At 51.4% G+C, this 22,599-nt stretch overlaps 1 protein-coding gene across 3 annotated transcripts in view; it reads right to left on the bottom strand.

Annotated features, from left to right (window-relative positions):
- The window catches only part of LOXL2 (lysyl oxidase like 2), a 94,598-nt gene that overhangs the window by 35,032 nt on the left and 36,967 nt on the right, over positions 1–22,599 (bottom strand). For 2 of the 3 annotated variants that reach the window (XM_039243769.1, XM_039243770.1), the window contains exons 4-6: positions 8,941–9,152; positions 3,235–3,363; positions 1,863–2,085 (exon numbers count right to left, since the gene is read on the bottom strand). In XM_039243769.1, coding sequence (XP_039099700.1) covers positions 1,863–2,085; positions 3,235–3,363; positions 8,941–9,152 — 564 coding nt within the window. The remainder of the gene's footprint in view (positions 1–1,862; positions 2,086–3,234; positions 3,364–8,940; positions 9,153–22,599) is intronic. The other variant, XM_039243771.1, reaches the window with a different exon arrangement.

Here is a 22,599-nt window from a genome sequence, read left to right as displayed (position 1 = left end):
GGAGACTGCAGAGGGCAGAGGGGAAGGGCAGGAGAGACAGGGAGAGGGAAGGAGACACAGCAGGAGGCTGCCTGGGCCGAGGCAGGAGCCGCTCCTCCCGCTCCACTGCCTGGACTCGGCTGACATGCCGTCTGCCCCCATCAGGGCCTTTCTCCCTCCTCTGACGTGGTCAGAGGTGTCTTGGAACTCACCTCTGCCCAGGGGAGTATCAAGGTTTTATCTGGCTCAGGGAATCATTCCCTAATAAATGATCAGCCAGGGTTCCAACCCCTCCCTCTCCTCCCACGTGCTATTCCCAACCACCAGCCCCATGTGAGCAGTTTCCAGAATATGCACATCACAGAGACCCTTGGACATAGGAAAAAGGAAGGGTAGGAAAAAGAAAAACAAATCTCCTCTTAATGAATTTCAGGGAAGATAGAATAATGCACTTTCTCTTTTTCAGACACTGCGTCAAACCTGCCATGGTTGGGTCGGTTCGCTTGTCCTACAAAATCAGACAGCGGAAATGGGGGGTCGTTTATGAGAGCAGATGTGTATCAACACGTCTCGAGCGTGCTCACATGCACATGCACGTGCTCACACACTCGTGCACACAGAGGTGCTGCTGACTTAGAAACATAGAACATGACCGGAGGGTACAGACAGGTGACACAGATGTGGGAATGACAGGTTTTCATTTTCGGTCTTGGTGAAAGCTTTTTAAAATTTTTGACCTTTCTGAAACAGTGTGGAGGATGTTCCTCAGGAAACTAACAATAGAACTCCCCTATGACCCAGCAACAGCACTGCTAGGAATTTACCCAAGGGATACAGAAATGCTGATGCATAGGAGCACACGTACGCCAATGTTCATAGCAGCACTCTCCACAATAGCTAAAACATGGAAAGAGCCTAAGTGTCCATCAACTGATGAATGGATCAAGAAGATGTGGTTTATCTATACCATGGAATACTACATGGCAATGAGAAAGAATGAAATCTGGCCATGTGTAGCAACATGGATGGACCTTGAGGGTGTTACGCTGAACGAAATAAGTCAGGCAGAGAAGGACAGATACCATATATTCTCACTCATACGTGGATCTTGAGAAACTTAACAGAAGACCATGGGGGAGGGGAAGGGGAAAAATAAAAGTTACAAACAGAAGGAGGGAGGCAAACTACAAGAGGCTCTTGGATACAGAGAACAAACTGAGGGCTGATGGGGGTCGGGGGAGAGGGGAAAGTGGGTGATGGGCACTGAGGAAGGCACTTGTTGGGATGAGCACTGGGTGCTGTATGGAAACCAATGTGACAATAAATTATATTAAGAAAAGAAAATTAAAAAAATAAAATTTTTGTCCTTTCTGTTGTAGAATAAACCTAAATATGCTTAGAAACATTTGTGGCTGATTCATGTGCTTTTGAGAACTATACTAACTTTCCAACAACTCTAGAACACTGTTCTCTTCTGGGAATTGAGCAGGACCCCCACCCCAGCGTTTTGTGCCAGGCCAGCCGACTGCACACAGAGCCTGTGACCGTGGGTAATGAGGTGCTCTCTCCTCCTCGGTATATGGCCTCCACAGAGGGGACTGTGGTCTCAGAGTGGAGTAGCAATGGTGAAAGGCCAAATGCGGCTGCTGATGACTGGGGGCTGGGGCCCAGCTGCTTGTCACTATCTAGAGGTGGCATCTGTTGGTGCGGCTGGCCTGACAGGTGTCCCACTACATTCCTGCCCTGTCGGGGAGTGGTCTGAGTTAGGACCACTCTCCTTCTCTCCTGGGGGTCCCTGCCTGCTCCCTTAAATGCCACCCTCTCCCCACCCCCCATGGGAGAGTGGAGACCAGAGCTCTTCCCGCGGGCGCACGCGTTCTCACCTCTGGTTTGTAGGCTTTCCGGAATCTTGAGGGCCCGTCGGGGCTGAAGACCTGGCCAGGCACACAGCTCACCACAGCTGGCAGCCCATTCTCACAGGTGACATTCTTCACAGGGTCCAGCAACACCTGCGTGCCCAGCTTGCAGCTGGAGATGTGCGCCTCGGTGCCCGTACAGTCCATGGAGAATGGCCAGTAGCGCTGCTTCTTCCGGGCCGCAAACATTCTGCAGAGGGCGAGAGGGGGCAGGTGACCAGGACATCTCAGCAGCCTCCCTTCCTTTCTTCCACAACTGGGTGTCGGGCGCCAGGCGGGCCACTGCGCTGGCTTCTTGGAGGCTGGTGGTGGCATGAAATGTACATGGTCCCCGCATCTAGAGCTCAGCTCTGCTGAGTCGGCAAGCACCCACTGAGCACCTCAGTCACGCGGGCGCTGGGGAGCAGGCCCTGGAAGGGCAGACATGGCCCCGTTCCCCCAGGCAGTTTATATTCTAGGAGAGAAGGGACTTAGCAGTCCGATAGCACTAAAGCCTATAAACAGGAAATGCAAAAGGGACCCAAAAGAGATAAGACCCCTGGTCCCAGGGAACCCTCAGTTCCAGGCAAACCAGCTGGTCGTTCGCCCAAACCCTTCAGAAAATTTCAGCATGATTGGTTGTTGCTCTTTGCCTGTGTCAATGAGCAGAACAAGTTGAATGTTAAACTCTTCTTCCAACGATATGCAAGATTAAAGGTGTGAACCCAAATCCAATGAGAAGCAACAAGAACAGTCTTAAAGCACCCGATGGGCTGAATCAAAGTATAATTTGCTTGGGAATTATAATGGTCATGAAACTAGGCCACAGACCTCATCAAATCTTCACCCAGGAGTCAGTGAGGGTGACGTGGTCTCTATAGCAGAGCCTAGGAAGGCTCTTAGCCTGTATTACATGTAAAGCATTCCTTTTTATGTATTTTTGGAAGGCAGAATAAGGATCAAGGTGAGTCAAAGTGTTTTCTAAAACAATAACCAACCAATAAGTAATCAACAGGTTAACAGAAAGGGTACTGTGCCTCACTTTCCTCACCTCCAGATCAGAAGTAGCAATGGGATTTACTTTATTTGATTGTCTGGAAAGCTAAATGAGTGAATACTTGTGAAGCAATTAAAACAGCACACAGGAAGGGCTTCGTATGTGCTTGTAAAATAAATAACAATTATATTAGTCAAAGGAGAAACAGAAAGGAGGACTCCACACACAATTTCAGCAAGGAGAAGGGTTTCGGCGAGGCTTTGGATAATGGTGGGATTTACAGAGGAGGAGGGCAGGGAGGAACGTCCTCTCACGCCGGCCCAGCTCTCTGGGGTCTGCGCGCTTGTCCCTGCTTTGCAGAACCTGTGAGATGCCAGAGAGAGCCAGACGGCGTCGCTGCCGGCTGATTCACCTCCTAGGGCAGGCTGGTCCAGAAAGGGGCAGAAATGGGGTCCTGTTTCCGCTGGTTTAGCAGGCCTGAAGTTTTGGTCTCTGAGTGAACAGGATGTGAACATAGAGAAAGGTAAAACCCTACAGACACCACCAATACCTTCTTGTTTAAAAAACATTTTTAAGGGGCGCCTGGGTGGCTTAGTCGGTTAAGCGTCCGACTTTCACTTAGGTCATGATCTCGCGGTCCGTGGGTTCGAGCCCCGCATCGGGCTCTGTGCTGACTGCCAGCTCAGAGCCTAGAGCCTGTTTCAGTCTGTGACTCCCTCTCTCTCTGACCCTCCCCTGCTCACGCTGTCTCTCTCTCTCCTAAAAATAAATAAAAATATTAAAAAAATAAAAAATAAAAAACATTTTTAAAAATGTTTACTTATTTTTGAGAGAGAGAGAGAAGATGAGCTGGGAAGGGGCAGAGAAAGGGGGAGACACAGAATCTGAAGCAGGCTCCAGGCTCTGAGGTAGCTGTCAGCACAGAGCCAGACATAGGGCTCGAACTCGTGAACCACGAGATCATGACCTGAGCCGAAGTCAGACACCCAACCAACTGAACCACCAAGGCACCCCAAACCAATATATTTTCTTAACCAAAAATTTCAACTGGTAATAACTCTAGTGTACCTGTGGACACCATGACATAGAGTCTTTGAAAAAAAAGAATGTCCTGGAAAATTCAGGTGGTGTGCTCAACATCGCTGCATAGCCTAGAGTGGAGAACTGCGCAGGAGGACTGTAAATAATTCCAAGAGCCACTGCCCCTCCCCACTTCCTGGATACAAGGCCCTGTGCTTGGAAACAGCCTCCAGCTTGTTCCCCATGACACCCCCAGCTTGGACTGGAGAACACATTTGGGGGGCAGTGTACGGCTTGTTCCTCATGACCCGCCCCCCAACACTGGGCAAGAGAACCCGCTCAGGGGCTATCAGCTGCACGAGGACCGGCCAGACCTCGCTGGCTTGAAATGTCCTTCTGCTTCCAGCTTTCAGTGAACACCGCCTTCACCCACGAACAGATGTACTGAGCTCTTAATATAGACCGAAGCGCCACAGCGAGCACATAACTGCTCCTGCCTTTCCCAGACAGCCCTGCTTCCCCTTACATCAGCTCACAGGAATGCACCGTGGCCCTCCACAGGCCTCCACTGCACTGGCAGCGCCCCTCCCCCCACCCCCACCATGATTCACCAGGGCCAGGCCTGGGGTTGCAGATACAAGGCGCTGATGGGTGCTGGGTGGACAGCCCGCTCCAGGCCTGGTGATTGGAGACCAACTAGAATGAGATGCAGCTTTGGGCCAAGGGGGAAGCCTGGTTGAGAAAGAGGTGTCTAGCCTATGGCAGGGTAGCAGGAAGAACAGTCAGCTGGGCTAGTGCAATTAAAAATGAAAAGTCCTGCGGTGCCTGGGTGGCTCATTTGGTTGAGCCTCCAAGTTCAGCTCAGGTCATGATCTCACAGCTCATGAGTTCGAGCCCCGCATCGGGCTCTGTGCTGGCACTGCTGAGCCTGCTTTGGACCCTCTGTCCCCTTCTCTGTACCTCCCCTGCTCGTGCTCTCTCTCAAAAGTAAATAAATCATTAAAAATGAAAAGTCCTATTGGCTCTTCCCCAGTCAAGGAAGAAGCCAGATTTTGTAGGGATTCTGCCAGCTACTGTGTATGTCCATTCCAATGATGAAGTCCAGAATTAGGAATAACCACAGGATGAGTTCAGCGACCCACTGGGCCCACTGTGAGACAGGCTCAAGCTAAAACCCCACTGATCACCTGACTCACATAAGGCCCTACTCTGACTGGAGGCCCATGGTGATATTTGAGTCTCCCAAGCATCAGTGTCAACACAGCCTGCGTCCAGTTGTGCCCAAAAGTTCTGATTATTTCTTCTTCCTCAGTGCACAGCTACCTTGGTTAAAGGCCATCAGTCCCTTTCAGGAAGGATGAGAAATTGATTAACAGTGTAAATTTTTGGCAGTGTATCGGGGTCCTTCCTCAAGGAGACCCGGCCTCCCTTTTACTCAAAGGGCTCTGGGTGTGTAAGCTGGCTCAGGTCTGGGTATTGACTTTCTGTTTATATAATTCAGGTTAGATTTTTGTTCTCTTGGCCTAGATTTTCTATTCTTAAAGAATGTGGGGGAAGGCATGCCTGGGGGACTCAGTCAGTTAAGTGTCCAACTCTTGATTTTGGCTCAGGTCATGATCTCACAGACGGTGAGATCGAGCCCCATATCAGGCTCTGTGCTAACAGTGCGGTGCCTGCTTGGGATTCTCTCTCTCCCTCTCTCTCTCTCTCTTTCAAAATAAATATACTAAGAAAAAAATAGAACAAGTAAGGACTTAGTAGATCTCCTCCTATCCATTTCATTTCTGGGAACACTGTGATCAACAAGACCTCATTGTGGCCGTGCAGGAGTCCAACTTTTCTGACTGCTGCCCGGATTCTGCTGGTCTTTCGGGAGCCACGCCCACCTGGCCTTGGGAGGCTGAGTGCTGCTGCCCTGGGAGCCAGTCACCACCTCCTGCATTTAGGGTGAGGAGTGGCTTACAGAGAAGAGCTACCAGGGAGCTCTCTTAAGAACACCAGGGTTTCCCTCACAAATTTATTCCTCACGCATGGGGAAAGTGTGTCTTCCAGACCCTCCCAGGCTGGGTGAGGTCTCAAATGACCAATCCACTCCAACATCCGGTCTTCTTAAGCCTTTGAATCCCTTCCTCTTCTGGGTGTCCTCTACTGGGTGCCAAGGAGATTGGGCATTTCCATTTCCATCCTGGTGGGCCACATTTTGGTTCATGTTTCAGCGAACCAACCAAATCATGAGAGCTCTTCCTAACTCCCGAGATGCAATATCAGATGCAGAATCTCTGCGTAGTAAGCTCATATCAATAAATCAGTGGCGACCTCAGGATCCTGCCTTAAGGAAAAGAAGACTACGATATGCTCCTGGCCCCAAGGATGGGGCCCTGAAGCTTCGGCCTCATTATCGTCAATGAGTATTTATGGCTTCCCAGGCCAGAGCAGAACGCAGCACAGGGAAAAGCAGCCCTTGGTGGGGAAACTGACCTCACTCTTGGCAACCCTGTAGGGGTGAGGACTCTGAGGGGCATGTGGGTACCCACTGGGCTCCTCTTACACAGACTGGAGGGCGGAAGATGGCAAGTGGAGAGGTTCTCATGAAGAGCTGCAGTCCCGGACCTGCAGGTAAACCGAGGCCTCTGAGTGGCCACCAGATATGCCAGTTAGCAGAGTTAAGGGTAGAGAGGCCTCAGGCGCTGCCCTGGTGAATGTCTAAGGCTGCGGGGCCCCTTTGGACCTGGCGGGTCCCAGGAGATACCCACCCTAGACAGAATCACTTGGAAAACATCTCCTTCCTAAGGGTGAACGTCCTCCCTGGGAGGGAGGAAGGGATGGCAGCAAAAACAGGGACAGGCTGTGGGAAGGGTGAAAGGGAGATGGGGAAAGATGCTACTGGAAGTCACAGATTCAGGGATACTTGGCTCCCAGGCCTCTGCTGTCTGTATCCTCTGAGCATAGCTCCCAGACACCCTGGGCCAGGCCAGCCCCACCCCTGCTCCCAGGCTCAAGAGCCAGCACATGGTGGGGGCCGTGCCCTGTCACCAGGCCTCCCCTGGGGCAGAGCAGAGCGGGAGCTGGGGCTGAGCTGATGGCAGCAGTGAGGAGGACACAGCCAGGCTCTCCTGCAGGCTCTGCAGGTGGGTTCTGTGACCTCTGAGCCCCCCGCCCTTCAGGCCTGTGTCTCTTTCCCTGCAGATTGAGGGCTTAGACCGAGTGATGGCAGCAGCCATGCCCTGGGAATCCCAGCCCATCACGTTCTCCAGCCGGCTGCCATCACAGCCTCTAACAGCACCTCTGAGGCAGAAGCTCCCTTGCGGGCCCTTCTTTTTCGGGGCCCCACTGTCAGCCGAGTTTAACATAAAACAAGCCTACAAGGTTTAGCATCCACCCTCCCGCCCCTCCATAGCATCTCCAGCTAGAGGTCAGACATTGGAGCTGGTTTTCCGCAGCGTCTGTTAATCATCTCCCAACTTGGCCAAGAACGCCACCCGCCACCAACACCCTGGATGCCTCCCAGCCCTCAGAGTTGTTTCCTGTCCCCAGCTGAAAAGAAAGCAAACCACAGATGTGGGAGTGGGAGGAGCAAGGAGAGGGTTTCCAACCCAGCCCATGAGGGGATCACTTGGCGGGGCGGGAGGGCTGGGGGGCAGCTGTCAAAACAGATCTGAGACCCCTCCTCGAAAGCAGGAAAAGGGCTCAGGATTACCCACAGGTGGGGAGATGGCCTTCAGATGCCATGTGAACAAGGCACGTGCTGCCTGGTCATGGGCTGGTGGCCGCCTTTGCCTTCCTAGGACTGGACTCACCCCTGCCACTAGGCTGGCAGCTCTGGTGGGACCAGCCAGGGGAGGGGTTTGCTTTTCTTGGCTTACTTGGGTCGGAAAAGCTGAGATGGTGTCCCCAGAGACAGGGCCGCCAGCTGGCAGGAGTTGTCCAAAGACTCAGAGGGTTGAGACCACACCGCCTCCCAGCTGCCCCCTGTGCAACCAGGAAGGTCTGGGCCATGTCTGGGGCAGCTGGGGGTGGGAATGGCCACTCAGATCAGCCCCAGGGGTGTTGTGAGCCGGCTCTGCTGCCAGCACTCCTCCCTGTGGTGGACTGGAGGCTCCAACTAAAGGTGGCCATGCCAAGCCCATGGAGGGGTGCAGCCTGGACTGACCCACGGATCTGGAGGGAGAGCTGGGCTTGGAAGCCATGTCTCGTGACTCCGAAGTTCCCTGTCCCTGGTTTGAACAGAAAGATGTAGTGTTGTGAGTCTACACTCTCTGAGTATAGACCCTGTAGCTGGAGACCTGTGTTTGGATCCTTGTTCTACATCTTCTCCCTGACTTCGTTGCCTCTACTCTGAAGCAGACTCCTACTTCCTAGTGCTGTGAGGCCTCAATGATGAGGGGCAGAGCCTGGCACGGAACGGGCACTCAGAAACAATCGTCATTATCAGTAATAAGAGGAGATAAGAAGACCCCACTACCAGCCAGGGCCCTCCAGCGGCCAGCTTGTCACAGGGTTGACCCCCTTCACCGGATTCCCCTGGGGGCAGGTTGGCATCTATCCACCCCCCGGCCCCCTGGGACATGCCAACTTTGGAAACCACAGCAGGTAAGGTTTAACTGGGATTTGTATACCTGAATCGAAACCCACTGCTTTTCAACACCCTGACAATTGCTGAAAAGTACCAGAGTTCTCAGAATAATCTTTTGCTGAGGAAAAGTAAACATTTCTCAAGCTGGCATTGCCCTTGCCCCATCTGGCCTGGGTATTGTTGTCCTTATTCAGGCCCTGTGGTCACCGAGCTGGCTGTCTGCACTGAGAGGTGGGCGTTTTCTGGGCTGGGGCATCCTGCCCGTTGCCTCTGTCCTACTTTCGTCATTCATGTGGGGTCTGTCTCCCACAGGACTGGGAGTTCCTCAAAAGCAGGCTTGCTGGAGGGACACCGGTGGCCCCTGCCACGACACAGGGCCGGGAGGACTCTCCTCGGCGGGGGGCAGACCGCAAAAGCCGACTCCTAACAAGGCAGGGTGAGGGCCCGGGAAGCCCAGGCTCGAGCAGTCCCCTTACTTGTACACTTTGGTGTTGTACGTCTTCTCCCCAGGGAAGCCAAACATGCCGCAGACCACGCGGGAATTCTTGGCTGTCCAGTGCTTGTCACAGATCTGCTTCCACGTCTTGCCGTCCTTCACCTCCACGTAGCCCTCCGTCACGGGGGTGCGCTTGCGGTAGGCGGCCAGGATGGCTCGGATCCGGATGTCCTCCACCTGGATGTTCAGGTTCTGGGAAGAAGGAGGCACAGGCGGAGGGGGTTACGTGCCTGGTTCTGCCCCGGAGGGGTGCCCCTGCCAGTCTGCCTCTGCCCTCAGGCCTCGTACACCGGGGAGGGGGGGGGCGGTCAGGAGCAGTTGGGGAGGAGCCCCAGGACCCTGGCGGCTTCTCCTACATGCTACTAAAAGCCCAGGGAGCACTGTGCCCCAGCCCTCTCCTGGGGGTTCTCAGAATAAGTGAAGACGGTTCTATATTAAAAATAAGTTGGACTTTGTATTTTACTCCAAAGCGCATCTGTGCATACATGCGTGCTGATTGTGGGTGTGCATGGGTGTGTGTCCCCACTAATCTTTCAGTAAAATTGAAGTGTGTCAGGCAGATGAGCCTCAGCCATCCTGATGGTGGTGCCATCTTGCACACTACCTCCTCCCCTGGGGGTTGGCATTCCTCAGTGAGAGCATCCCAGGAAAGAAGGGGGAGGGCATAGAGGGAAGAGGGGGAGGAGAAGCTATGTGCAGGGCCCAGGCCTGCCCAGCAGGGGTGTAGGGATGGACACAGCCATTGGGCTGTGGAAGGAAAGGAAAGATTCCAAATGAGTTGAGGCCCTTGGAAAGCCTACTCCTTGCCTCCATTGCCACCCCTACCCCTGTCCATCTTTCTGTGGAAGTGATGAAAGAGGCAGGACCCCCACAGGAGGAAGTGGAGAAGGCTGGGCATGGGGAGCTCCTGCCTCACTGGGGCTCTCCTCCCCACACCCCTGACACTGAGCCGCAATGTCCGTGCCCCAAGCCTACTCCAGAGGTCTGGAAATTTGGTAGAAGGACAGAAGGCCTCGAGAGGCCAAACTGGATGAGAGAAATGGGGGGCTACCTGGAGTTAGTGATACCTGGGTTCACCTACTCTTCCCCCAAACACTAAGGGAGGTCACTCCCCAATCTCTCAGTTCCAGCCCCTCCTCTTCCTGCCCCTGCCCAATGGGACCACCACCAGCTCTTGCAAGGCTCCCTGAGTCCCTGCCTCCATCTCCCTCTTCCATCCATGTGCCACAGGGCCAGCCACCAGTGCTCTTTCTAAAACAGAGTGATCCTGTCCCTTGACTATACAGTAACACCGAATTACTTAGTGAGGTGCCTGCAGCCGGTCATGACTGATTCCACCTATGCCTCCAGCCCCTTGCTGCCCCCAGCCCCAAATCCATATGATTAACTTCAATACAACAGTAACAGACTCCGTGTGTGAGCCCCACAAGGAGTGTTTTCTGTCCATTCCCTTACTTAATCCTCAAACAATAGAAAGTGGTGGTTTACAACTCTTGCTATCTTGTTTTCCAGATAAGAAAGCGGAGTCCAGTTATCTCCCAAGAGCCACCTAGAGGCAGGGAGTGCAGTGTGGGCCTGGGAGTGAGCTGGGCCAGGGAGGGAGAAGGGTGGGTCTGGGCAGGGGCTCTGGCAAGGAAGGATGCCCGGGATCTGAGTCCCTGAGCTCCTGTCCAGCCAGGATGCAAATGAACCACGAGGTTGAACAGCACCATTATTTGGGTGCCCGGGGACTCGGGTCTCCTCGCCCTGGCTTCAGAGTGCACAGCCAGACTGTTTCAGCAGTCCGGCAAGGCAGTGGAAAGTATGTGGGCCGGGAGCAATGGCATTTGGCCCCAGTTCCTTTCCATGCAGAGAGGAAGGAAAGCGCCAGGGGCAGGGCTATGTTTGCCAGCTTGGATCCTGGATCCTTTACAGCCTCCATTCAGGCCACAGGACCTGTGCCACCAAGACACGTGGACGCGGGCAAGCCAAGAAAGGGCCTGCGCTCTGGACCAGCCTGTGGGCCAGCCCCCTCCTGCCTCTTTCCACCTCGGGGGGCGGGGCTGGAATTCCAGTGTGTAATGCGTAATGACCAGAAGGAAAGTTACCATGGGGCACCAGCCCTGTGACTCCAAGGGGCAGGGGGGCTGGGCCGACTTCAGTACATTCACAGATCCAGCCCTCCTCACTTTCCCCCTGCCCTGGGGCAGCAGTGCAGGCTCACTAAGGGGAGAAGTCCAATGTGACCCTCAGCATCCCAGCTACGGCCGTGGGAGAGGGGACACAGCAGACCCATAGGCCCTCATCTTGATGCAGGATGGCATTCTCTTCTGCAGAAGTGTGACAGCTGGGGGGAAGCCAGGTGGGCTCAGGATGTGGGAAATGAGGCTTAGAGAAGAGAAAGTGCTAGAGCGAGGGGTCCTTGTCCTTATTCTTCCACCAACTCAGTGTGTGTGCGTACGCGTGCAGGTGTGTGTGTGCGCGTGCGCATGTGTGTGTGTGGTGTGCATCTGTTTGTGCACCTATGCAGTGCAGGAAAGGTCCAGAGGAACTCATTCCATCTAGTGCCTCGAAAAGTGATCAGAGTCAGAGCTGTTACTTCAAAATGGAATGTCTTCTTTTCTCCCTCATTCCATCAGGCTCAAATTCACCTCATTCATTCATTCAAAAAAATATAGTGTCTGCCCTCCATTGGCCACGCCTGGCTTCCTCCCAAAGCCCCAGCCGCAGGGCCCTGTCTCTTCTCTTAATAATAAAAACCACAAGGGCCCTTACTTTCCAAATGCCAACAAGGTCATTACCCATCAGGCTCTGTGCTCGCTCAATCCCCATGACAACCTCGGGGCTGATGGCACACCCCGTTTCCTCCCCCAGGTGCAACATGAGAAAACTCAGCAAGGTTTTGCAACCTCTCCAAGTTCACACAGCCAATACGTGGGTAACCAGGGTGAAAACCGAGTTCTGACTCCAAGCCTGCGCTCTGGACTGGTGGCCTCTCTGCCCTCCCAGCCATGCCCTGTCCATTGCCTGGTATTGAGTTGACCCACCCGGGGCAAGGGCAGGGTCTCAGCCCTCTAAGGGGTCCCTTTGGGTGCCTGCACATTTGAGGTCCTTCCTGTTCTCTGGCTCTGCCGGGAGGAGCCGGGAGTCACACCAGAGTGTACGTGAGGAGAGAACTGCTTCCCAGCTGCTTGTGGACCCGGGCCAGGGGGCGGCAGGGAAGCCCTTCGTGGCCCACGTCCAGGGCTCATTGCTAGTTAACGAGCTCACATAAGCTTCTCAGAGACCTCTGTGTAGGAAAACACACACATAAGCACAGAACTTCCCTCCTTACCTCACTGCTCTGGAATCTCTTCCATAACCACAAGGGTTAGAATTTTTTTCCCCCAGAAGTTCAACTCCAAAAGAGAAGATTTGAAACACTAAAACCTATACATGTTTTTCTTTTCTAACAAAGAGCTCTCTAGACTTGCTGTTATACATTAAGCCCAATGGCCCAGAAGCTGGTAAGGCATCCAGCACATTTTAAACTTAAGGTCTGAATGCTGTCTCTGGTGCCAGAGACAATAGTTCACCCAGATCTCCAAAAAGGCCTTCCTCCAAGGAATGCATAGAACCTTCTAGACTTGTCCTACTCAGAACTCCTCTCATCCCCAGAAGAGCTTGAGAGTGATGATCACGCACCTCCCAAAGGGAAAATCAAGGTGCAGGGAGCTCAGGCGCCTGCCCTGCTTCGGTCAGCGGGCTGCTGGAGAGAAAGCTAGTGCAGGGGTACCAAGGCGGGACTCCCATCTTGTGCCTGCACGACATTTCGCATTTGCAGCATCTGTGTATGACTCGCAAATTCCACAATGTGACCGTCTGGGGCTGTGGCCAACGAGGAAAAATCACCAATTCTGAAAGTCTAGTGAAAGATTGCATCAGGTAAAGATAAAGGGGGAGGCAAGGCAAGCAAGCAAGCCTTACGAGGACGCGCTTCGCCATCGGAAAGCTCGGCGCCAGGTGCAAAGCCCCCCACCCCAGTAGGAGTGCTTGTAAGGGCCCCATCTTAGCCCAGCTATCCCCCTTCCCTCTGCTCTAGAAGCTATCACTGAACACCAGCCCAGGCCCTCCCAGCGGAGAAGGCAAGCCGGGAGTGGTGTCGAGGAGGGAGGACCGCAGCTGCAAGACACATGAGCTCACTGTCATCCCAACCACAACGCACGGCTGGCTAACGGCACACAACCTTGGCTCACTTGGCAAGACCTGTCCCTGCACTGCTAGCGGGTTCCTGCATCTTGCTCTCGCAGCCGTCGGCTGGCTTTTTTCAGCTGTTTCAAAAACTGGCCTTCCAGGGGCGCCTGGGTGGCTCAGTCAGTTGAGCGTCCGACTTCGGCTCGGGTCATGATCTCACAGTTCGTGGGTTCGAGCCCCGCATCGGGCTCCATGCTGACAGCTAGCTTGGAGCCTGCTTCAGATTCTGTGTCTCCCTCTCTCTCTGACCCTCCCCTGCTCATGCTGTCTCTCTCTCTCTCTTAGAAATAAATAAAATATTAAAAAAAAAAAAACTGGCCTTCCAGGGGCACCTGGATGGCTCAGTCGGTTCAGTATCTGGCCTTGGCTCAGGTCATGGTCTCGCCGTTTGTGAGTTTGAGCCCCACATATGGTGAGCACGAGCCCCCCTCTGGGTGAGTACAGACCCCACTTTGGGCTCCACACTCTCTCTCCCTCTCTCTCTGCCCCTCTTGAGATTCTCTCTCTGTCCTTGCTAACTCGCACTCTCTCTCAAAAATATAATAATAATAATAATAACAATAATAATGTCTTAAGAAAAAACAAGATAGAGATTCATCTTCCCAACCCCCAGCCTGGCACCTTCCTCAGCACCTCACACCCAACACATCCAAGATACCCTCAACCTTTCCTCTGCCCTCCGAGTCAGGCTCCTGCCCTTACAGCTCGCGGAACACAAGCCTCACTTGTCTTCCGCACCTTCCCCTCCTCACACCTGCAGCCACATGGCAATGCCTTTTCTGGCCTTCCATCGCCGCCCCACCCCCACCTTCCATCTCCAGGTGGCATGGAGAGCCGTGGAAGTGAAAGAAGGCACTATAATCCCATCGTTTCACACAGGCTGAGCGTCTCCCCCACACGGGGGGAATCGCTGCCCCGGTCCACCTCACATGCCACCAGCACACTCATCCACCTTGCCCACTGCGTGTCCACATCTTGCTCCAAACCTTCCCATGGCTCCCCAGGCCTTCGGCGCCCTGATCTGATCCACACCACCCTCTCCCTTCCCTTTTCCCAGCCAGAAACGTTCTCTCACTGCCACGGATATCGCTCCTTAAAGCCTGGCACAGAACCTCCCTGCAATTCCCTCTTCCTTCTCTCTCTCTGTCAGAGTCCTGCAGACCTCAGGGATCTCATCCATGCATCTGAAAACTGACTGTGGAGAGCTGCTACACCCCAGGCACTGAGGGAGCGCCTGGGACACACAGGCCAACCAGACAGCTGTCTGCTGTCACTCATGACAGAGGACGAAAGAAACACCACCATCTCCTCCACGAAGCCCCCTTCCCTAAACATCTGGTACACAGAGATTTGATGTCTTGTTTATTCCCCCAGCATCTGCTTTCTGAGCCAGCCAATTAGTCCTTGACTTACCCTATCTTACCCTAACTAGTATTATTTATCTTTGCATATGTTTTTCCACCTCCTTGAATTGTGAGTCTCTCAACGGCAGAACCGGGCCTTACTCATTTTTGTATTCCCCATGGCCCTAGTGCCAGACATGACACATAGTGGGTCCTCAAATATTTTTGGAATGAACCAATAATGATTTCTAAAAATCCAATTGTAGGAGTTCAACGTAGCTGAACGTTGAGCTCTCAAACTGAAAATTTAATCAAGACTCCCTTTATTCTTTGTTTGATGGAAAATAAACAACTAGGCAGTACTTGCTTCTCTTCATACCTGTGTGACTTACAGACATGCGGAAGGTCTGAACTTTATCCACGCGCTCCCTTGTCTGCGCTATTAACACCCTCACTTTCCTCTCAAAATCCGATGCTAGGGAAGTTACTGAGCTGAATGAAAAGCTGATCTGACTGTCAGCACACGTCTGGTTGGGGTAGACGTGTGGGGTAGCTAAGTGGGTACCATCTGTAAACGGTATGAGGCAAGTTGTATTAGTAGAGTCTGGCTACTCTTTAATGATCTCCTTTTGATCAAATCAGGAATTCACAGAGTAAGATGCTAAGTAAGAGGTAACATTCTCTATCTGGCGACTTCCAGCCGGGTCAGATGGATGAAAGGGAAGAGAGAAAGCGTTGCAGTGACTTCTGCTCGATGGGATGGACACCAGTCGGGGTGGGTGGTGTGGACAGCTGAGGTCATTCTGAGCCACCAGAGGGAAAAACCTGCAGTCTGTCTGGGTCCTCCTTCTATAAATCAAGAGCCTTGCAAGGCTTCTGGAAAATCGAACGCTCTGTGTTTCATTTTCCAACCTGAAAGCACTGGGGTAGGTAACAGAGACTGCTTCTTTGGAGAACAAGCGAGCCCTGCTGTCTGTCTGCAGGAAGCTGGCAGGACACCTGTCCCAGCAATCCGTCCCTCCGACCCAGCAGGGGAGCTGAGGCCGCAGACCAGCCAAGTCCTGGGCCGGACTCCCAGCTGGGGTACCTACTGCTCCTCAGAGTAATCATCACCGTGGTAACAAAGTAACGATCTGTGAAATTGTCTTTCTCCACTACTGGACGTAATCTCCAGGAAGCCAAGGCTGTCTACTTCTTCAATCTCTTTATTCCCAGTGCCAGGTGCTCAATTAAAATGTATCAAATGAATGCACGACCAGACACGGCATCCTTAACAGCAGCTGCCTTAACAACAGCCTCCTGGGAATGGAGTGGGAGGATTCCTTGGCACTGACCCCTCTGACACGGTTGAAGTCTCATCTGAACCACTCCGGTGCACCGCAGAGCTGGACTGGACACCAGCATCCCCACCCTAGTCACATCAGTGGCCCCCTCACCCCCTACAGAATGATGCCCCAAGCAGGGCAAAGAGAGTCTTTATCCTGCCCACTTCTTCCAAATAGCATCCCTTCCATACAAAATCTTCCATATTCTCTCCCTTTCCAAACTGCCACAAATTTTCCACCCAATTTCCTCTGTTCAAAGTTTGAGTGTGTGCTGTCCATTCATTTCCTTCATCTAAGGTCAATTATACTGCTTCTGATTTATTTCACCTAACAAGTAAGTGTAATGCTACCTGTTCACGTATTTCACCTCGCAAAGCATTATAACGGTATTTATACTTTTCAAAGAGTTGTGTGAAGACCGCCCTGGCCAGGGACATGGTTCCCAGTTTGTCAGGATGTGCATAACTTCAAATATTTCGTTCTGTTATCCGCATAAATGCCCTTTTGCTTTCCAGATGCTATGACCTACTTTTCATTGGGAAAATAGGTCACCCTGGAATGACTTCTCCTGTGCTCCTGCTGGTGGCGGTAAGCCCTGACCACATAGAGACTCAATAAATAGAATCATGGAATGGTAACACCGCACAGGATCTTATACCTACATCCTCTTGTACAAACTCCCTGTGAGCTATGAGACAAACCCAGGACAGCTCTATCCGATGGCTCAGCTCAACAGCGCGGGAAGGCTAGGGATTCAGAGGCTGTGGGCTTTCACCAGGGCTCTTTACTCCCTCGCTGGACAGTGTGGCCACCATTTCTCCTGCCACAGAAGGACGCCACCCAGCCCCCCTGTGGCTATTGGGGAAGCACGACTAAATTTGGGCTAGGAGAGACCACCGCCTCTGACACTGCACAGAGATGGGAACAGTCCCCCTTTCTTTCCTAAATCACCCAGTGCATTTAGGTGGAGGGGGAGGGGGAGGTAGGGGGAAAACTTTTGGCTAGAAAGTTCTCAGACCTTCCTAGAGGCCCCAGATGCAGCTGAGATAAGGCTGCGGCTGAGAGGCAAACCTTGAAGCATGTTGGCAGCTGAAGGTGACTAATAAAAACCTGGACTCCTGGAATCTTAAGAATGCGCAACAGCCTCCGCTCCTGTGGTTAAGGGAAGAAAGAGCTTTTTCAGGTTGCAGCGCCCTGCCAGAGGATGTGGGAGCGTGGAGGGTCGGGGTACCAGATTCTCTTAGCCCTGTCCTCCTCATCCCTCTGTTGGCCTCTCTCCAGACCTCGGGGCTGCCTGCTGTCGCAAGGAGAAACTGAGGTTTGGGGGCCACCTGAGGGCTAGGCCACACCTAAATCTCACAGCCTGGGGGGTTCCAATCAGTTCTGGTAACCTAACTGCCTTTGCAAAAGAGCCTTTGAAAAATGGGCAGGTAAGAAGGTGGTGTGGGGAGGTGAAGGAAAGGAAACAAGCTGTACATTCCCTGATCTCACAGCACACGGCCCCAGCCTTGAGCCCTTCTATGAGCACATGACTTAGCAATGTGCAAAACAGCCAGTGTAGAGAGCTGTCCTCAGGGTGGCATCTGGATTTGTAATCTCTTCTTATCTAATGTTTTTTCCAACTTGTCCACTGCCACAGACCGGAAACGAAGCCTCTCGATTTAAGAGCTTCTGAAATCCTGGGAGGTTAGTTGGGGCTCTGTTTTCTAGGTGTAATTTTTTTAACTTTTTTTTTTTTTTTTTAATTATTGAGAGACAGAGCATGAGCATGGGAGGGGCAGAGAGAGGGGGAGACACAGAATCCAGAGGAGGCTTCAGGCTCTGAGCTGTCAGCACAGAGCCCAACATGGGGCTCTGAGAACCCCATGGGGCTCATGAACCATGAGATCATGACCTGAGCCGAAGTTGGACGCTTGCAACCGCCTGAGCCACCCAGGTGCCCCTAGGTTTAAAACAGATCCATTTGCTCAGAACCAACAGTATGTTGCATTTCATGATTTGCTCCTGCTTGCCTCTCTTTGAGAAGGCTTTGAGGACCAGCCTCAGACCCCTTTGCCTTGTGAGAGTGCTGTTTTACAGAGAGGTTTCCAGAGCCACCAGGAAGGGTCAGTCACTCCAGACACGCAGCTGCGGTTCTCAGGCTCCGCCAGACCAGAAGTCAAGGGTGTCAACTTCAACTCCAGGGTCTGAAACAGGCCACAGGGCACGATGTGACAGTATGGTCTGTGTTAGCAGACCGGAGAACCGAGACTCTGCCTGGTGAATTTTCTGGATGCAATGAACCAAGGCTGGTGAATCAGTTGCCAGGCTAAACTACCGTAGCACTTTACAGTCTGCTAAGTACTTTTGCAGAAATCATCTGATTATTTTCCCCTCTACAGAAATTTAAAACTACCTTGTAAATGAGGAGTGTAATGCGGTGTCATTTTGATGGAGACACCGTCACTGCTCTGGATCACAGACTGTCATAGCTGGAAGGGACTGAATTCAAGCAGCTCATCTTAATAAAGAAAATGGACTTGCCCAGTGTTCTGGCTGCTGGCCAATAGGTAGCTCAGGGTCCAAACCTGTGAACTCTCTCTGGGTGGGGTCATTCATATAAAGGAGGTAGGCTTCTTCCCTTCTTGAGAAGGGAATTCATGAAGCATCAAAGAGCCCCTGAGGATGCCCCAAGCAGATGTAGGAGTTCATGGGGAAGCACAGTTAGCTCATTGAGTGAAATTCATCAGCCAGGTCCCTGGGCTTAGTGACTCATGCCTCTGGCATCCCAAAGTGGGATGAACTTGGTCTAGACTGATGCTCAGTTTTCTTCCACTCTTTGCTTGGGGGAATTCCAGTATGCTCCAGAGAAGGCACAAGCCTTTGAGGGCCATTTCCAATGATCTGTTCCTAGTCTCCAGGAGTCAATGAGGATGGATGCTGTAGAGCCCAGCCACACCCTTCACAGCAGGGTGGAAGGAGATGAAGTGGGAAGGGGGAAAGGTGTCCTCATTGGGTTCATTAGGCCAGTCATTTACACCGGGGGTCATAAGACGTAGACAAAGCTTTAACAGACATATCACAATGACCACACTCTACTCTTGGCCACGTTTGAATTTATGGACCCCAAACTGGGGAAGTCAAGGGAGGGCCTTAGGCACTCACACTTTAATGTGGAAGACTGAGGGCAGAAAATCTGCTCTTGCTTTCAAGGTCAAGCTTGTGGAGGACCAGAGAAGAGGCAGGGAGAGAGCCGGAGCACATAGCACATACACCAGCCAGCATCCCTTCTGTGTGTGTGTGTGTGTGTGTGTGTGTGTGTGTGTGTGTGTGTGTATGAGAGAGAGAGAGAGAGAGAGAGACATGCCAATGCACACAATGGTGTCCACTGCCAACAGCTAGCTGTGGGCACCCCCAGCATGGGTTGGGTGTATTTTCTTTTTTTAATTTTTTAAAATGTTTTATTTATTTCTGAGAGAGAGAGAGAGACAGCATGAGCAGGGGACGGTCAGAGCGAGAGGGAACACAGAATCTGAAACAGATTCCAGGCTCTGTGCTAACTGTCAGCAGAAAGCCCGACACGGGGCTCGAACCCATGAACTGTGATATCGTGACCTGAGCCAAAGTCAGACTCCCAACCAGCTGAGCCACCCAGGCGCCCCTGGGCGTATTTTCATAAATGCAGAGTTAACAAGGGATCTTAGAACTTGGCAATCACCTCATCCTGCTTCCTTCCCAATGTAGGAATCTGGCTGCAACATTCCTGGCAGGAGGTCATTCCATTCCTGCTGAATGATTCTAGTGACAGGAGCTTGCTACTAATAGGGTAGCCCCATCCACTGTGGGTGTAGTAGCCTTACAGGTTATAGCTTTCACCCTGAGCTGAAATCTACAGCCATCCATTACCTTCTCATCCATCTTGGTTCTGGGTTAGAAGAAATCAAACATCTTCTCCATGGTAACATTTCAAATATTTAAAGATAGCCTACAGGTCCCCCCTCCTCTCTTTTCTTGACATAGTCTCTTCACTTCCTCATATGATACAGTTTCCAGACCTGCCTACATCCTGCTGGTCTGTCCTCTGGGTGACCTGGCTAAGGGATGCCCCCAGAACTGAACCCTGCACTCAGTTCTTGATCCAAAACAACAGAGTTTGAGGGAAGAATTCCATCAGTGCATCAGTGTACATTTACTTTTTTCTTTTCTTTTTTTACCAGCTTTTTTTACCAGCATATCATGCTTTGGCTTAGACTGAGCTTTTGGTCGGCCAATCCCCTTCAGGGATTTTAAAGATATAATCAATGCTTTTCAGTCATCCCCCCCCCCTTGGCTTTCACTCTGTGGAGGATTTTTTCCCATGAACCTTGATATAGGATCTCATTTTCATCCCGAGTATATTACAGTTTGAGCCTTTTATCTCAACTTACTGAGGTTTCACTGAATCTCATTCAATCATGTCACATTCCAGCAGTCCCTCCTAGTTTTGTGTCCCCTGTACCTTTTATCAGCGTGCATTTTAATCTCCATGCAAATTTCTGCTGTAGGAGAGGCAGGAGGTAGGCCCCAGGGAATACTGTTAGAAACCATCCACCGTGTTCACGGGCACCGTTAGTCATCACACTGTGACCTCACCTAACTGCATGTCCACCAGCCTACATCTCTTCCTTTCATCCACAGATGTTTCATAGGGGACATTTCTTTAGCCAAGAGGAATGATTCCATGACTTCAGCTACTGACATAGGCTATTACATGAGGTATTTTGGAGAAACTTCTCAGCATCCCACAAATATCCCCTGTAGGTGGTCTGGGTGGCTCCCTACCCATCAGGCCAGCTCTGACAGTAAACATGAACTCTAGCTCCAAAGTCTTAGATGGAGTGGCAACTCTCAGAGGTTCTTCTCAGATATCTTGAGACGTGGGCCCTTTCATGTCCTAAGTTAGGCTGGTATCAAAAGGAAGAGGTTACAGGGGACTGCTCATCAGGTGAAAGTCTCCTTGGTGTCTGTGGCTGGACAAGAAAGCTCCCAGTCTGGCTCATGGTAACCAGCCTGATTGTACGACAGCAAGAGGGAGGCCTTCTAGGAAGACGGCAGATGTGGATGCTGTGGAAGTCGTCCCCCCCAGGTAGTCCTCTCTAGGTTACGGTGAACTTATTTAGGATCTAGGTTCCTTGCCTCGAAATGATCCTCCAGCTTTTTAAAGGTATGCATCTCATCTTCTCAGGTTGTAAGGGCAGGAGGACAAGGGCCATGTTTTCTTTCCCTAATGGTATCGCAGACCATGCTGTGTGTGCACCAGGCACCCAACGGATGTCCAGAATAAAGGTAGGTACTAAGCTTTTCTGATGGACTCTTCGCTCTTCCAGAATAAACAAAGTACTCCCTAATATATTTTAGGGGACACTTCTCTGCCTATTCTACCCAGTCAAGTTTCTGCTTGCTCTGTGAGGCAGTTTCAACAGACACCTCTCTGTTGAAATGCCACTCACATAAACTTTTTCCAGAATCATTCTTTTCTAATGGCAGATGAGTCTTTTCATTCCCCAACCTAAAATCTACTGACACTTTGGCTAACCTTCTTTTTATTCAAGCCATCAATGACTTGATCTTCATTTGGCAATCCAAATGTATTATTCTGAGGTTCTAGGCTAAACAGAAGCCCATTAAAGATGTTATAGGGGCACCTGGGTGGCTCAGTCGGTTAAGTGTCTGACTGGCTCAGGTCATGATCTCATGGCTCCTGGGTTCGAGCCCCGCATCGGGCTCTATGCTGACAGCTCAGAGCCTGGAGCCTGCTTCAGATTCTCTGTCTCCCTCTCTCTCTGCCCCTCCCCTACTCATGCTCTATCTTTCTCTATTAAAAATGAATAAATGTTAAAAAAATAAAAGTAAAGTATAGATGTGATAAATAAAATAAAGATGTTATAAATAAGCTCATATTTCTATTAAGCTCATACTTCTCAAAAATGAATAAATGTTAACAAAATAAAAATAAAGCTTATCAATAAGCTCATATTTCTATTAAGCATCTATTAAGATGCTATGAAGGAATGGTTTGCTTCTATGTGCTTATTATTACTTTGATATTTTATCCTGGGAGATTCTTCACTTTGGGGTATCACAATCTCAGTATGCATTCCTAGGAAGAAGAAAATTGGGGGGTTGGAGACACTGTTCCCATCAGGTTCCTGACACTATTTCTACTGGATACAATGGTGAATTAGCTATATCCCTTACCCTCCAGGATACATTAGAAAGATGAGATAGACATAAGTGCATGTTAATTTTTCTGTATGAGGTTATAAGGAGTGGAGAGAGAAAGTGTGAAATTAGGCTGGACAAGCCCATCCTCCATATCATAGACTTTACGGTAAAGCAAATTTGCCATCAATAACTGGAACACTAAAGCACGTCTACTTCTCAACAATCGCTTCTACTTTCCCCCCAGATAAAACAGCAGCAAGTGAAGAGGGTCAGCTAGAAGTGGTCTGATCCTGCCAGCTGAGAGAAAGCTGGAAATCCTCTTGCCATTCCCAGCATACTCAGTGTGCTCTAGGAACATATGACAAAAGAGAAGAATGGGATGACTCATGAGAGGAAAATGTAAAGACCACAGTCTGGGTAGAACTTCCTCCGGAGCCCAAATAGGGCAATTTCAAGTTGCCTTTCTTCAGCGCTGGTTCTGGGGTCAGCTGGAGGCTAAAACACAGTGAAGGATCCTGGGCCCGGGTTCATGACAGATCCCATAGTGCTCTGCGGGTGACCTCCACCACGTCCCTG

This window comes from Hyaena hyaena, unplaced genomic scaffold (genome assembly GCF_003009895.1).
Source record: "Hyaena hyaena isolate Hyena2069 unplaced genomic scaffold, ASM300989v1 scaffold_230, whole genome shotgun sequence".
NCBI classification, from domain to species: domain Eukaryota; kingdom Metazoa; phylum Chordata; class Mammalia; order Carnivora; family Hyaenidae; genus Hyaena; species Hyaena hyaena.
This window is presented reverse-complemented; position numbering and strand designations above follow the sequence as displayed.